Raw genomic sequence first — 15243 nt, forward strand, 5'->3', positions numbered from 1 at the left:
AAAATTATAAGATTAAGAATAGCTTTTATATATTTGTGGTAAAATACACATAATATAAAATTTACCATTTTAATCATTTTGAAATGTGTAATTCGGTGGCATTAATAAGTACATTCACGATAATGTACAATTCTTACCACTATCCTTTTCCAGATCGTGTTCATCCCAAATAGAAATGTTGCCCTCTTCCCTTATTACCTGGTAACCTCCATTCTACTTTCTTTATGAATTTACCCATTTTGATGCTATGGTCTGAATGCTTGTGTCTCCCAAAAATTCGTATGTTGAAATCCTAACCCCCAAGGTGATGGTATAGGCTGTGGGGGGACCTCTGGGAATTGATGAGGTCATGAGACTGGAGCCCTCGTGAATGGGAATAGTGCCCTTATAAAAGAAACCCCAAGGAACTTGTGCTCCCCTTCCACGCTTTGAGGACACAGCAAGAAGTCACCTCTATCAGGAATGGGCCCTTACCAGATACCAAATTTGCCAGTGCCTTGATCTTGGACTTCCCAGCCTCCAGAACTATGAGAAGTAAATGTTGTTTATAAGTCACTTGGTTTATGGTATTTTTATTATAGCATCCAGACAGAGGAAGACATCTAGGTACTTCACATAAGTGAATCTTGTTTTTGACCTTTTGTGATTGTTTAGTTCACTTAGCATGATGTCTTCAACATTCATATATATTGTAAAATGTGTCAGAATTTCCTTCCTTATTGAGGCTGAATAATATTCCGTTGTATATATATACACCACATTTTGTTTATCCATTCATCTAGTGATGGACATTCAAGTTGTTTCCACCTTTTTTGTGACATAATGCTCTTTTGATTGTTGGTGTCCAAGTATTTGAGTTGGTGCTTTCAATTCATTTGGGTATATACTCAGAACTGAAGTTGTTGGATCACATGGTAACTCTATGTTTAACTTTTTGAGGGGCCGAGTGGTGGCTCATACCTGTAATCCAGCACTTTGGCAGGCCGAAGTGGGAGGATTGTTTCTGGGCAACATAGTGAGACCCAATCTCTATAAAAAAATTTTAAAAATCAGTGAGGCTTTGTGGCGCATGCTTGTAGTCCCAGCTATTCAAGACGCTACAGCAGAAAGATTGCTTGAGCCCAGGGGTTTTTGAGGCTGTAGTGAGCTATGATTGCACCACTGCGCTCCAGCCTCAGTGACAGAATGAGACTCTGTTTCAAAAAAAAACCCAGACTTTTTGAGGAACCACCATATGGTTTTCCATAGCAGCTATACTGTTTTATATTCCTACCAGCAATGCACAGGATTCCAGTTTCTCTACACCCTCACTGATACCTATTACTTTCCTTTTCTTTTTTTTTTTTTTTTTGAGACGGAGTTTTGCTCTTGTTACCCAGGCTGGAGTGCAATGGCGCGATCTCGGCTCACCGCAACCTCCGCCTCCTGGGTTCAAGCAATTCTCCTGCCTCAGCCTCCTGAGTAGCTGGGATTACAGGCACATGCCACCATGCCCAGCTAATTTTTGTATTTTTTAGTAGAGACGGGGTTTCACCATGTTGACCAGGATGGTCTCAATCTCTTGACCTCATGATCCACCCGCCTCGGCCTCCCAAAGTGCTGGGATTACAGGCTTGAGTCACCGCGCCCGGCTATTACTTTCCTTTTCTTAAAAAAAAAAAAATTGTATATATATGTATATATATATACATATGATAATGTGTGTGTGTGTGTGTGTGTGCATGTGTGTGTGTGTATGATGAAGTCTCACTATATTGCCCAGCCTGGTCTCAAACTCCTGGGCTCAAGCAGTCCTCCTGCCTAAGCCCATGACTATAGGCATGAGCCACCGAGTCCAGCCTTTTTCTTTTTATAATAGGCATCCTCATGGGTGTGAAGTATGGTATCTCTTTTTGTTTTGTTATTTTTTTTGAAGTATGGTATCTCATTATGGTTTTGCTTTGTATTTCCCTAATAGCTAGTGATACTGAGCATTTTTTCATGTGCTTATTGGCCGTTTGTACATCTTCTTTGAAGAAAGGGCTATTTTTTTTTTTTTTTTTAGACGAGTCTCACTCTGTTGCTCTGGCTGGACTGCAGTGGTGCAATCTCACCTCATCATAACCTCTGCCTCCCAGGTTCAACTGATTCTCCTGACTCAGCCTCCCAAGTAGCTGAATTACAGGTGCACACCACCATTCCCAGCTAATTTTTGTATTTTTAGTAGAAAACGGGGTCTGACCATGTTGGCCAGGCTGGTCTTGAACTCCTGACCTCAGATGATCCACCTGCCTCAGCCTCCCAAGTAGCTGAATTACAGGTGCACACCACCATTCCCAGCTAATTTTTGTATTTTTAGTAGAAAACGGGGTCTGACCATGTTGGCCAGGCTGGTCTTGAACTCCTGACCTCAGATGATCCACCTGCCTCAGCCTCCCAAGGTGCTGGGATTATAGGGGTGAGTCACCACACCCAGCCCAGAAAGGTCTGTTTTTTTCATTTTGTTTTATTTGTTTGTTTGTTTCTTTTAGATGCAGTCTCACTCTGCCTCCAGGCTGGAGTGCAGTAGCACAATCTTGGCTCACTGCAACCTCTGCCTCATAAGTTCAAGCAATTCTCCTGCCTCAGCCTCCTGAGTAGCTGGGAATACAGGTGCGTGCTACCGCACCCAGCTAATTTTTGTATTTTTAGTAGAGACAGGGTTTCACCATGTTGGCCAGGAGGGTCTTGATCTCTTGACCTTGTGATCTGCTCGCCTCGGTCTCCCAAAGTGCTGGGATTACAGGTGTGAGCCGCCGTGCCTGGCCATGTCTATTTTTAAATTTGGTTGTTTGTTATTTTGTTGTTATAGGTGTTTTTTTATGTATTCTAGATATTAATCTCTTATCAGATATATGCTTTGCTAATATTTCCACCCATTTTATGGTTTTTCTTTTCACTTTTTTTTTTGAGACAGATTCTTGCTCTGTCAGGAGTGCAGTGGCGAGATCTTGGCTCACTGCAAACTGTGACTCCCTGGTTCAAGCTCTTCTCCTGCCTCAGCCTCCGGAGTAGTTGGGATTACAGGCATGCGCCACCACAGCCAGCTAATTTTTGTGTTTTTAGTAAAGAAAGCATTTCACCGTGTTGGCCAGGATGGTCTCGGTCTTCTGACCTTAGGAGCCACCATGCCTAGCTTTTTTTTTTTTTTTTTTTTTGAGGTGGAGTCTGGAAAAGCCATTTTGCCCTGGCTATAGAATACAGTGGCGTGATCTTGGCTCACTGCAACCTCCGCCTCGTGGGATCAAGTGATTCTTTTGCCTCAGCCTTCTAAGTAGCTGGGATTACAGACGCAAGCTACCATGTGTGGCTAAATTTTTGTATTTTTAGTAGAGACAGGGTTTTGCCATGTTGGCCAGGCTGGTCTTGAACCCCTGACCTCAGGCGATCCACCCACCTTGGCCTCCCAGAGTGCTGGGATTACAGGCATGAGGCATGAGCCACCACTCCAGCCTTTTTTTTTTTTTTTTTGAGACGGAGTTTCGCTCTTATTACCCAGGCTGGAGTGCAATGGTGCGATCTCGGCTCACCGCAACCTCCGCCTCCTGGGTTCAGGCAATTCTCCTGCCTCAGCCTCCTGAGTAGCTGGGATTACAGGCACGCACCACCATGCCCAGCTATTTTTTTTGTATTTTTAGTAGAGACGGGGTTTCACCATGTTGACCAAGATGGTCTCGATCTCTTGACCTTGTGATCCACCCGCCTCGGCCTCCCAAAGTGCTGGGATTACAGGCTTGAGCCACCGCGCCCGGCCTTTTTTTTTTTTTTTTAAAGATGGAAACTTGCTGTTGTTGCCCAGGCTGGAGTGTAATAGTGTGATTTTGGTTTACTGCAGCCGCCGCCTCCTGGGTTCAAGCGATTCTCCTGCCTCAGCCTTCCAAGTAGCTGGGATTACAGGTGCCTGCCACCACACCCAGCTAATTTTTGTATTTTTAGCAGAGATGAGGTTTCACTATGTTGGCCAAGCTGGTCTTGAGCTCCTGACCTCAGGTGATCCACTTGCCTTGGTCTCCCAAAGTCCTGGGATTACAGGTGTGAGCCACTGTGGGTGGCTATTTTTTTTCACTTTTGAAAGTATCCTTTGATGCAAAAAAGTTTTTAATTTTTAAATTTTTTTAAAATTTTTATTTATTTATTTATTTATTATTATTTTTTTTTTGAAACAGAGTTTCGCTCTTGTTACCCAGGCTGGAGTGCAATGGCGCGATCTCGGCTCACCGCAACCTCCGCCTCCTGGGTTCAGGCAATTCTCCTGCCTCAGCCTCCTGAGTAGCTGGGATTACAGGCACGAGCCACCATGCCCAGCTAATTTTTTGTCTTTTTAGTAGAGACGGGGTTTCACCATGTTGACCAGGATGGTCTCGATCTCTCAACCTCGTGATCCACCCGCCTCGGCCTCCCAAAGTGCTGGGATTACAGGCTTGAGCCACCGCGCCCGGCCTTTTTATTTATTTTTATTATTTTTTATTTTTATTTTATTTTATTTTATTTTGAGACGGAGTTTTGCTCTTGTTACCCAGGCTAGAGTACAATGGCATGATCTCGGCTCACCGCAACCTCCGCCTCCTGGGTTCAGGCAATTCTCCTGCCTCAGCCTCCTAAGTAGCTGGGATTACAGGCACACGCCACCACGCCCAGCTAGGTTTTTGTATTTTTAGTAGAGACGGGGTTTCACCATGCTGACCATGATGGTCTCGATCTCTTGACCTCGTGATCCACCCACCTCGGCCTCCCAAAGTGCTGGGATTACAGGCTTGAGCCACCGCGCCCGGCCTTATTTTTATTTTTTAATAGAGATGGGGTTTCACCATACTGGCCAGGCTGGTCTCAAACTTCTGACCTTGTGATCCCCCCACCTTGCCCTCCCAAAGTACTGGGATTACAGGCATGAGCCACCGTGCCCGGCCAAAAAGTTTTTAATTTTGGTGAAATTCAGTTTATTGGATTTTTTTTCTTTTGTTACCATATTGGTTTTTTTCTTTTGTTGTCATATTCGAGAAGTCATTGCCAAATCCAGTGTCATGAAGTATTTCTCCTATCTTTTCCTCTAAGATTGTTATAGTTTTAGCTCTCACATTCAGGTCTTTGCCCCATTTAGAGTTAGTTTTTGTACATAGTGAAAAGTATGTGGTGCTATTTTTTCTTTCTTTTGCATGTGAATGTCTACTTTTCTAGCACCGTTTATTGAAGAGGCTGTCTTTTCCCATTAAGTGTTCTTGGCATTCTTTTTGTATTCCATTGGCCTATAGATGGTTTTTTTGTTTTGTTTTGTTTTTTTTGGGTTTTTTTTTTTTTTTTTGGCTGGTACCACATTTTTTATTACTGTTGCTTTGCAGTAGGTTTTGAAATTGGGAAGTATGAGTCCTCCAACTTTATTCTTCATTTTCAAAATTGTTTTGACTCTTCAGGGTCCCTTGAAATTCCATGTGAATTTTAAGATTTTTGTTTTGTTTTGTTTTGAGATGGAATCTCGCTGTCACACAGGCTGGAGTGCAGTAGCACAATCTCTGCTCAATGCAACCTCTGCCTGCCGGGTTCAAGTGACTCTTCTGCCTCAGCCTCCCAAGTAGCTGAGACTACAGATGCATGCCACCATGCCTGGCTAATTTTATATATATATATATATATTTTTTTTTTTTTTATTAGAGATGGGGTTTCTGGGCCCACAGTGTTAGCCAGGATGATCCCAATCTCCTGACCTCGTGATCCGCCCACTTCGGCCTCCCAAAGTGCTAGGATTACAGGCATGAGCCATGGCTCCCAGCCTTTTTTTTTTTTTTTTTTTTTTTTTTTTGAGATGGAGTCTCACTCTGTCCCCCAGGCATAGAGCGCAGTGGCCCTATCTCAGCTCACTGCAACCTGCGCCTCCTGGGTTCAGGCAGTTCTCCTGCCTCAGCCTCCTGAGTAGCTGTAGTTGCCCACCACCATGCCTGGCTAATTTTTATATTCTTAGTAGAGACAGGGTTTCACCATGTTGACCAGGCTGGTCTCAAACTCCTGACTTCAGGTGATCTACCCATCTTGACCTCCTAAATTGTTGGGATTACAGGCTTGAGCCACTGCATCCGGCCCCAGCAGTGTTTTTTGCAGAATTAGAGAAAGAAACACAGCTGGGCTCGGTGGCTAGTTCAACCTACTTTGAATAATATCAACTCAGTTTCAATAATATACAAATACTCTGCTCCTACATGTCTCTCTCTCCCACTTTATTATGTCTCTCGCAGTTCATTATCATAGATGACAGTTTTATACCGTGGGTGGCCATTGTATCAATTCATAATTATTGTTTTATGCATTTGCCTTTTAAATCACATAGGATGAAAAATGAGGAATTATAAACCAAAAGTAGAATACTACAGGCTTTTATATTTTGTATTTACCGTGACTAGTGTCTTTTGTTTCTTCTTGTGGCTTTGAGTTACTGTCTGGTGTTTTTTCATTTTAGCCTGAAGGATTCCCTTTAGCCTGTTTCTTTCTTTTTTTTTTTTTTTTTTTTTTTTTTTTGAGACGGAGTTTCGCTCTTGTTACCCAGGCTGGAGTGCAATGGTGCGATCTCGGCTCACCGCAACCTCCGCCTCCTGGGTTCAGGCAATTCTCCTGCCTCAGCCTCCTGAGTAGCTGGGATTACAGGCACGCACCACCATGCCCAGCTAATTTTTTTTGTATTTTTAGTAGAGACGGGGTTTCACCATGTTGACCAGGATGGTCTTGATCTCTTGACCTCGTGATCCACCTGCCTCGGCCTCCCAAAGTGCTGGGATTACAGGCTTGAGCCACCGCGCCCGGCCTAATTTTTTTAATGCTCTACCAGGTGAGCCTTTGTTTCTTTCTTTCCTTTTTTCTTTTTTTTCCCAAGAGTCAGGGTCTCGCTTTGTCAGCCAGGCTGGAGCGAGCACAGTGGTGCAGTCATAGCTGCACTGTAGCCTCAACCTGCTGGGCTCAAGTGATCCTCCCACCTCAACCCTCAGTAGCTGGGACTACAGGTGTATGCCACTGCACCTGGCTAATTTTTTTTTTTTTTTCTAATTTTTTGTAGAGACAGGGGTCTTGCTTTGTTGCCCAGGTTGATCTCGAACTCCTGGCCTCAAATGATCCTCTTGCCTCTGCCTCCCAACGTGCTGGGATTATAGGCATGAGCTGCTGTGCCCAGCTTGTTGCTGTTTTCAATATTCTTTCTTGGCTGGGCGCAGTGGCTCATGCCTGTAATCCCAGCACTGGGAGGCTGATGCAGGTCATTAGGTCAGGAGTTCGAGACCAGCCTGGCTAGCATGGTGAAACCCCGACTCTACTATAAATACAAAAATTAGCTGGGTGTGGTGGTGGGCACCTGTAATCCCAGCTACTTGGGGAGGCTGAGGCAGAGAATTGCTTGAACCTGGGAGGCAGAGGTTGCAGTGAGCTGAGATCGCGCCACTGCACTCCAGCCTGGCTGACAGAGAGAGACTCTGTCTCAAAAAAAAAAAAAAAAAGAAAAGAAAAGAGAAGAAATTCCTTTGCCCTACAGGCACCATAAATCACCATGTTGGCTAGGATGGTCTTGATCTCCTGACCTCATGATTCACCTGCCTTAGCCTCCCAAAGTGCTGGGATTACAGGTGTGAGCCACTGCACCTCCCCCATTTTATCCAACATTTCTAAATATTTATAGTGGGGATGACTTTACATTAACTTGGTCTATTATGTTGGAGAAGCAGATGTCTACCTTTTATTTTTCAGAGTAAATTATATTGCAAAATAGTAAGTGAACTTATGGAAAATGGAGTTTATTCCCACTGAAGACTTCTATGCCAGGATAGTGAGGAGGAGCAGTTCACTGAGAAGTGCCAGTGATGGTCATCATGGTAGTTGTCACCACAGCTCAGTCATCTAGTCTGTTCCTACAGTAGAGGAAATGACTCGGAATCTTTTCTATTAGGAATAGAGATGAAAGGGAAGCAGGTAGACATGTTAGAACTAATCCCTTACCCACTCTGGCTTAGAGAGCAAGATTTTTCAAAGGGGACAAAGAGTTAAACTGCTCATGCTAAACTGAGAAAAAGTCGTGTGTGTATCTGAAAGAAGCTAGTCTTTGGCCTTACTTTTGAGACTCATCAGTTAGGAACTGTCCTAAAATCTTGTATCTATAGGAGCTAGGGTTTGTTGTCTGTTTTGTGTTTTTTTAAACCATTGCTGTATAGAATCAGCATGACTTGGCCACTCACACAGCAACAAGATAAAGGAGAGAATATAGGACCAGGAAAGACATGATTGTCTTCAACTAGGTTCAAAGACAAGAATGTAAGATATAAGGCCAAGCCAGATGGTATTGATGCTGGGTCAGAGGCAAGAGGAGATAAGACAAGCTTTTGATTGTTACTTGTGTTGAACTTTGCTGCTCATACCAGCTTAAAACAAAAACCAGGTCCTATGTCCCAGTAAGGGTCCCCATCTTAAGGATGTATGGTAATTTTAGAGAAATTTCCTCCTACTCCTTAGATTTAAACAATTTTTTTGGTTTTTGTTCTGTTTTTTGAACATAATTTTTTAAAAATTTATTTTTTACTTCTAATTTTACTCTGCTATTAGATCTCAGGGTTTTCTGGTAACTCATATTATTGTTCATCTTTGTGTCCCCAGAACTTAGCATATTATATACCTGGCTTACAGTGGATGTGCAGAAAACATTTGTAAAAATGAATTGTTTCCATTTTCAGGGCCATTTTCAATTTTCATACAGGGTATTATAAGGACAGTAGTCAATGATATTTATTGCTTTCTTTTCTAGCTCAGACCATGACCGACTTCATACCTTGGTAACCGAACACTGTTTTCCTGTAAGTTCTCATCCTTAGAACTGTGGGGTGCCCGATGGACAGATTCTAGATATTATCTCTGGTCTTATCTTCTTTTTTTGCTCACTTTCAACTGTCTTGATAGAGTTATATCTTTCTTTTTTTGAGATGGAGTTTTGCTCGTTTCCCAGGCTGGAGTGCAATGGTACGATCTCATCTCACTGAAACCTCCGCCTGCAGGGTTCAAGTAATTTTCCTGCCTCAGCCTCCCGAGTAACTGGGATTACAGGCATGAGTCACCAAGCCCGTCTAATTTTATATTTTTAGTAGAGCCAGGGTTTCACCATTTTGGCCAGGATGGTCTTGATCTCTTGACCTTGTGATCTGCCCGCCTCGGCCTCCCAAAGTGCTGGGATTACAGGCATGAGCCATCATGCCCAGCTTGTATGCATATTTAATGTAGCTTTAGAATTTCCATTGTGTTGTTTATTCCTTCACTTGTTCCCATATGGGATGTTGAGGTTTTTGTTATTAAAACAAATGCTGGGCTGGGTGTGGTGACTCATGCCTGTAATCCCAGCACGTTGGGAGCCTGAGGCAAGCAGATCACCTGAGATCAGGAGTTGGAGACCAGCCTGGCCAAGATGGTGAAACCCCGTTTTATTGTTTTGTTTTCATAGAGTTTCCCTCTTGTTGCCTAGGCTGGAGTGCAATGGTGTGATCTCGGCTCACTGAAACCTCTGCCTCCCAGGTTCAAGAAATTTTCCCGCCTCAGCCTCCTGAGTAGCTGGGATTACAAAGGCATGCGCCACCACACCCAGCTAATTTTGTATTTTGAGTAGAGACAGGGTTTCTGCATGTTGGTCAGGCTGGTCTCAATGTCCCGACCTCAGGTGATCCAACAGCATTGGCCTCCTAAAGTGCTGGGATTACAGGTATGAGCCATCATGAGCAGCCTGGTTTTTCTTGAGAAGGATCAGTTTTGAGAGTGCAGGAAGTTTAAGGCACAGGCTTAAGTTCCTTTGCTTGTAGCTGAATGATAATGTCTTGACACGGACTCTGGTAAGGGCCCTGACAAATGAAAGAAGTCCCTCAATAAGCAGTAATGACACTGCAGGAGGATAGGTCCTGAGGCCAGGATAGGGGCCACAGTAGCCCACCGCTCCATATGCCTGCACTATCATGAAGGATTAACAAGAGTTCATGAGGCTTATATTGAGTGATAACAGGAGTATGAGGTACTTGGAGGGACCCCCAAGGATAAGAACTTTGTGGTTTAATTAGAGATTCAAGAATAAGAATTTGGGCCGGGCGTGGTGGCTCTCGCCTGTAATCCCAGCACTTTGGGAGGCCGAGGTGGGTGGATCACGAGGTCAAGAAATCGAGACCATCCTGGTCAACATAGTGAAACCCCGTCTCTACTAAAAAAAAAAAAAAATACGAAAAGTTAGCTGGGCATGGTGGTGCATGCCTATAATCCCAGCTACTCAGGAGGCTGAGGCAGGAGAATTGCCTGAACCCAGGAGGTGGAGGTTGTGGTGAGCCGAGATCGCGCCATTGCACTCCAGCCTGGGTAACAAGAGCGAAACTCTGTCTCCCAAAAAAAAAAAAAAAAAAAAAAAAAAAAACCAAGAGAATAAGAACTTGAGTTTCAATCAGTAGAACTTGAATTTCTATCCATTTTCCCGAGTCTTAGTTTAGCCCTCATGGCCCTATAAAATTCCCACTTTTCACTGTTAATAGCTGAGTGGCGGGGGGAAAAAATATATATATATATATATATATATATATATATATATATATATATGTGCAGTGAACACAAGTACATGCAATAATTGCCAGATTATTAAAGTGTATGGGAGGGATGATGGTGTATGGGGCATGCTGGCAGTTTGGAATGTGGTTTTCATTGATTTGGAGAAGGCCTCCAAGAGGAGGGTGGGTCTGAAGCTCTGATTTAGATGAAGAGAAAGTTGTCAGGTGAGCTTGAACAATAGCCTAAACAAAACGGGAAGGTGAGAGAGAAAATAGGCACTAGAGAGCACATGGTGTGCTGCCTGTTGGCTGTAGTCTTGCAGGAAGTGAGAGTGTGGCAGCACCAGCTTCCCTAAAGGGATGGAAAAATCCAGTTGAACTTGTTCTCCTTTGCCCTTAGGACATGACCTGGGACATCAAATATAAGACCGTCCGCTGGAGCTTTGTGGAATCTTTAGAGCCCTCCCATGTTGTTCAAGTTCGCTGTTCAAGTATGGTGAACGAGAGCAACGTGTACGGCCAGGTCACCGTGCGCATGCACACACGCCAGGTAGAGGCACTAGTCTGCCTTCCTCCCAGCTTTTCTCACTCTCAGCTTGGGCACCTCCCTCTAGAGTGCTGGGTATCATTGCCCAGGACTGTAGACACTAACAAAAGGTACACTGTGGTCTGTCTTCCTTGCTGTGCCACTGTCCCCTTCCCACTGTTACATGTTGGCTCTACTAAGACATGTGTGAAGATATTCTCTTCCGCCCTTCCCGGTGGTTTTTTTTCTTTCCCTTTTTTATTTTTTGGCATCAGAGAGAATGACATTTTTAAAAAAAATTTTCTAAGACATGGTCTCATCCTGTCACCCAGGCTGGAGTGCAGTGATGCGATTATGGCTCACTGCAGCCTCAACCTCCTGGGCTCAAGCAATCCTCCCACTTCAGCCTCCCAGGTAGCTGGGACTACAGGGGCACACTACCATGCCTGGCTAATTTTTGAATTTTTTGTAGAGACAGGGTCTTGCCATGTTGCCCAAGGTGGTGTCAGACTCCTGGCCTCAAGTGATCCGCCCACCTTGGCCTCCCAAAGTGCTGGGACTATAGGCATGAGCCATCATGCCCGGCTCCTTCTTGGTCTTGACTCCCCACTCTCTTTGCTGCCTGTCAAAGAACTTGTAAGAGTAAAGTGTCAAAGCCGGGCATGGTGGCTCATGCCTGTAGCACTTTGGGAGGCCGAGGTGGGTGGATCACGAGGTCAGGAGATCGAGACCATCCTGGTCAACATGGTGAAACCCCGTCTCTACTAAAAGTACAAAAACCTAGCTGGGCATGGTGGCACGTGCCTGTAATCCCAGCTACTTGGGAGGCTGAGGCAGGAGAATTGCCTGAACCCAGGAGGTGGAGGTTGCGGTGAGCTGAGATCGCGCCATTGCACTCCAGCCTGGGTAACAAGAGTGAAACTCGGTCTCAAAAAAAGGAGTAAAGTGTCAGTAGTTGATTAGATAGGCCTAGATTCAGAATTTTGAGATAATTTTTTTTCTACCCATTAAGATTTTTTTTTTTTTGGCCGGGCGCGGTGGCTCAAGCCTGTAATCCCAGCACTTTGGGAGGCCAAGGCGGGTGGATCACGAGGTCGAGAGATCGAGACCATCCTGGTCAACATAGTGAAACCCCGTCTCTACTAAAAATACAAAAAATTAGCTGGGCATGGTGGCGCATGCCTGTAATCCCAGCTACTCAGGAGGCTGAGGCAGGAGAATTGCCTGAACCCAGGGGGCGGAGGTTGCGGTGAGCCAAGATCGCGCCATTGCACTCCAGCCTGGGTAACAAGAGCGAAACTCCGTCTCAAAAAAAAAAGATTTTTTTTTGGTTGGGCACAGTGACTTATGCCTGTAATCCCAGCACTTTGGGAGACCATGGTGGGCAGATCACTTAAGGTCAGGCGTTCAAGACCAGCCTGGTCAACATTTCGAAACCCTGTCTATACTAAAAATACAAAAATTAGCCTGCCATGATGACGTGTACCTGTAGTACCAGCTACTCAGGTGGCTAAGGCAGGAGAATCGTGAACCTGGGAGATGGAGGTTGCAGTGAGATGATATCATACCACTGCCCTCCAGTCTGGGCAATAGAGCAAGACTCTGTCTCAAAAAAAAAAAGAAAAAAAAAAAGATTTTTTTATGGTTGTTTGTTTCAAAAATGGTTGTGTGGCAGGCTGGGCCTTGTGGCTAGCACCTATAATCACAGCACTTTGGGAGGCCAAGGTGGGTGGATCACCTGAGGTCAGGAGTTCGAGACAGGCCTGGCCAATATGGTGAAACCCATCTCTACTAAAAATACTAAAAAAAATCAGCTGGGCATTGTGGCACGTGCCTGTAATCCCAGCTCGCAGCTCCTTGGGAGGCTGAAGCAAAGGAATTGCTTGAACCCAGGAGGCGGAGGTTGCAGTGAGCTGAGATCGAGCCACTGCACTCCAGCCAGGGCAACAGAGTAGGACTCTATCTCAAAAAAAAAAAGGTTATGTGGCAATAAAATGAACAACTCACACACCGAAAAAATTAAGAGGCCAGCTTTGCTTTCATCCTTGTAGACTCTGGCCATCTATGACCGGTTTGGCCGGTTGATGTATGGACAGGAAGATGTACCCAAGGATGTCCTGGAGTATGTTGTATTTGAAAAGCAGTTGTTAAACCCCTATGGAAGCTGGAGAATGCATGGCAAGATCGTTCCCTCATGGGCACCCCCTAAGCAGCCCATCATTAAGGTAAGGTGGCTTGAGTCCTTTAAGAGAGCTGAGGCCGTACTCATGGTCTCCTAAGCCACTCTGTTAGGTTCCACCTAGTGGTGAGAGGGCGTGATGTACCACTGGGAAAGGGAAGGCTTGGTGGGTAGGTGGCTGGGTAGGAGCGAGAGATGAAGTTCTTCTGGGTTAGCCATGGACTTGTTTGGTGGGTAACTTGGCATCCTGCTCTTTCAGACGGTGATGATCCCTGGCCCTCAGCTAAAGCCAGAAGAAGAATATGAAGAGGCACAAGGAGAGGCCCAGAAGCCTCAGCTAGCCTGATGGCAAAAATGACTTCTGGAGTGAAGCCTGGGTAATGAGGTTGCTGGAAGCTTTGAAGTCTTCCAGCCCTATCATGCAATAGAAAGAACTACCTTTGTTCTCTCCCATCCTGCTCAGGTCTTTTCAGCAATCTCCTCAACAACCATGGCTAATGGCTGGGCCCTAGTAGGTGGCAGGTATAACAGGGCCATGGACCTGGTCCTATTATACCTGTTTAAATTGTATGTCTAGCTTCTGAGTCTAGATGAAAGACAGCATGTTTCAGAGAACATTGGACACCAGTTTTTCCCACAGCAGGGACTTTGAGAGAGAACCAGCAGCATCTTCTTTGTAATCACAGGGCAGGGATTAGAGTTTGAAATCAAACACTGTCAGAGTGTTCGAAAAATTTTGGTGAGTTCTGTACATTTTCCCTGGTTCAGGCTGGGAGTAGACCAGCCTTCAAATGGTAGAAGTGGAAGGTTAGCCTACTTGTGAGTGATGGGATTTTAAGTTTGGAAATCCAAACTTGGAAGGAATAATTAGTGTTTATAAGATATTTAAGAGGGCCTTTTTCACACACTGACTCACTGATGAATCAGCATTTGGGTTTTATGGAAAAATATAAAGAAATAATTTATCCCTCAGCCTTTGATTGTGTTCTTAATCATTGACTGTTATCAGGAAGCGTCGGGGGAGGCAGGGGCCATGGACAGGTTGTTACATTTGGAAAATTCATCTGCAGTACTTGGTTCCCTGATTTCTAACACTACTTGAAGATGGGGACTGTTCTTTCCCGCCCAGTATCGAAGGTGAATGTACAAGAGTATGAACTTGTGTAGAGGAAAATAGGCCAGCCCCTCCTTGTTTCTTAGCTCCAGATGGGCCGTTAGAAGGGTGTGGGACCTCACATGGCCGTGTGTCCTGGGTCATCTGAACGTGACAAGAGAAATAACTTTGTTTTGTTTTTTAGAGATGGAGTCTTGCTTGTTGCCCAGGCTGGAGTACAGTGACACAATCTCAGCTCACTGCAACCTTTGCCTCCCAGGTTCAAGCTGTTATTTTGCCTCAGCTTCCCAATTAGCTGGGACTACAGGCATACGTCACCACGCCTGGCTAATTTTTGTATTTTTTTTTTTAGTAGAGATGGGGTTTCACTATGTGTTGGCCTGGCTGGCCTCGAACTCCTGATCTTAGGTGATCTGCCCACCTTGGCCTCCCAAAGTGCTGGGATTACAGGCGTGAGCCACCGTGCCCGGCCATACTTCTCTTTCTCAAGCTTAGAATTTTCTTTGAAGCAGTCTGTCACTTGAAGTAAAGATTAATCTGTACTGACCTTGTCTTGAGAGTAGAGTCCAAAGAACCTGGAATCTGGTCAAGGATAAATAACCTAACTCTCCAGTCTCTACAAAGCTACTATCAGCAAAGTAGCAAACCAGGCTTCACTAGGGAAGATTGATGTTTTTATAGCAACTGGTAAGTGGTTTTTTGTTTATTTGTTTTTGAGATGGAGTTTCACCGCTGTTGCCCAAGATGGAGTGCAATGCTGCGATCTCTGCTCACTGCAGCCTCCGCCTCCCAGGTTCAAGAGGTTCTATTTTCCTGCCTCAGCCTCCCAAGTAGCTGGGATTACAGGCATGTACCACCACACTGGCTAATTTTGTATTTT

General features: G+C 44.8%; 1 protein-coding gene across 1 annotated transcript in view; it reads left to right on the plus strand.

Moving 5' to 3' along the window:
- The window catches only part of MRPL45 (mitochondrial ribosomal protein L45), a 33798-nt gene extending 19577 nt beyond the window's left edge, over positions 1-14221 (plus strand). Inside the window, exons 5-8 of the mRNA XM_039476735.2 lie at positions 8783-8831; positions 10945-11094; positions 13122-13295; positions 13509-14221. Coding sequence (XP_039332669.2) covers positions 8783-8831; positions 10945-11094; positions 13122-13295; positions 13509-13595 — 460 coding nt within the window. The 3' untranslated portion in view covers positions 13596-14221. The remainder of the gene's footprint in view (positions 1-8782; positions 8832-10944; positions 11095-13121; positions 13296-13508) is intronic.
- Positions 14222-15243: the final 1022 nt, after the last annotated feature.

This window comes from Saimiri boliviensis, chromosome 17 (genome assembly GCF_048565385.1).
Source record: "Saimiri boliviensis isolate mSaiBol1 chromosome 17, mSaiBol1.pri, whole genome shotgun sequence".
Classification (NCBI taxonomy): Eukaryota; Metazoa; Chordata; class Mammalia; order Primates; family Cebidae; genus Saimiri; species Saimiri boliviensis.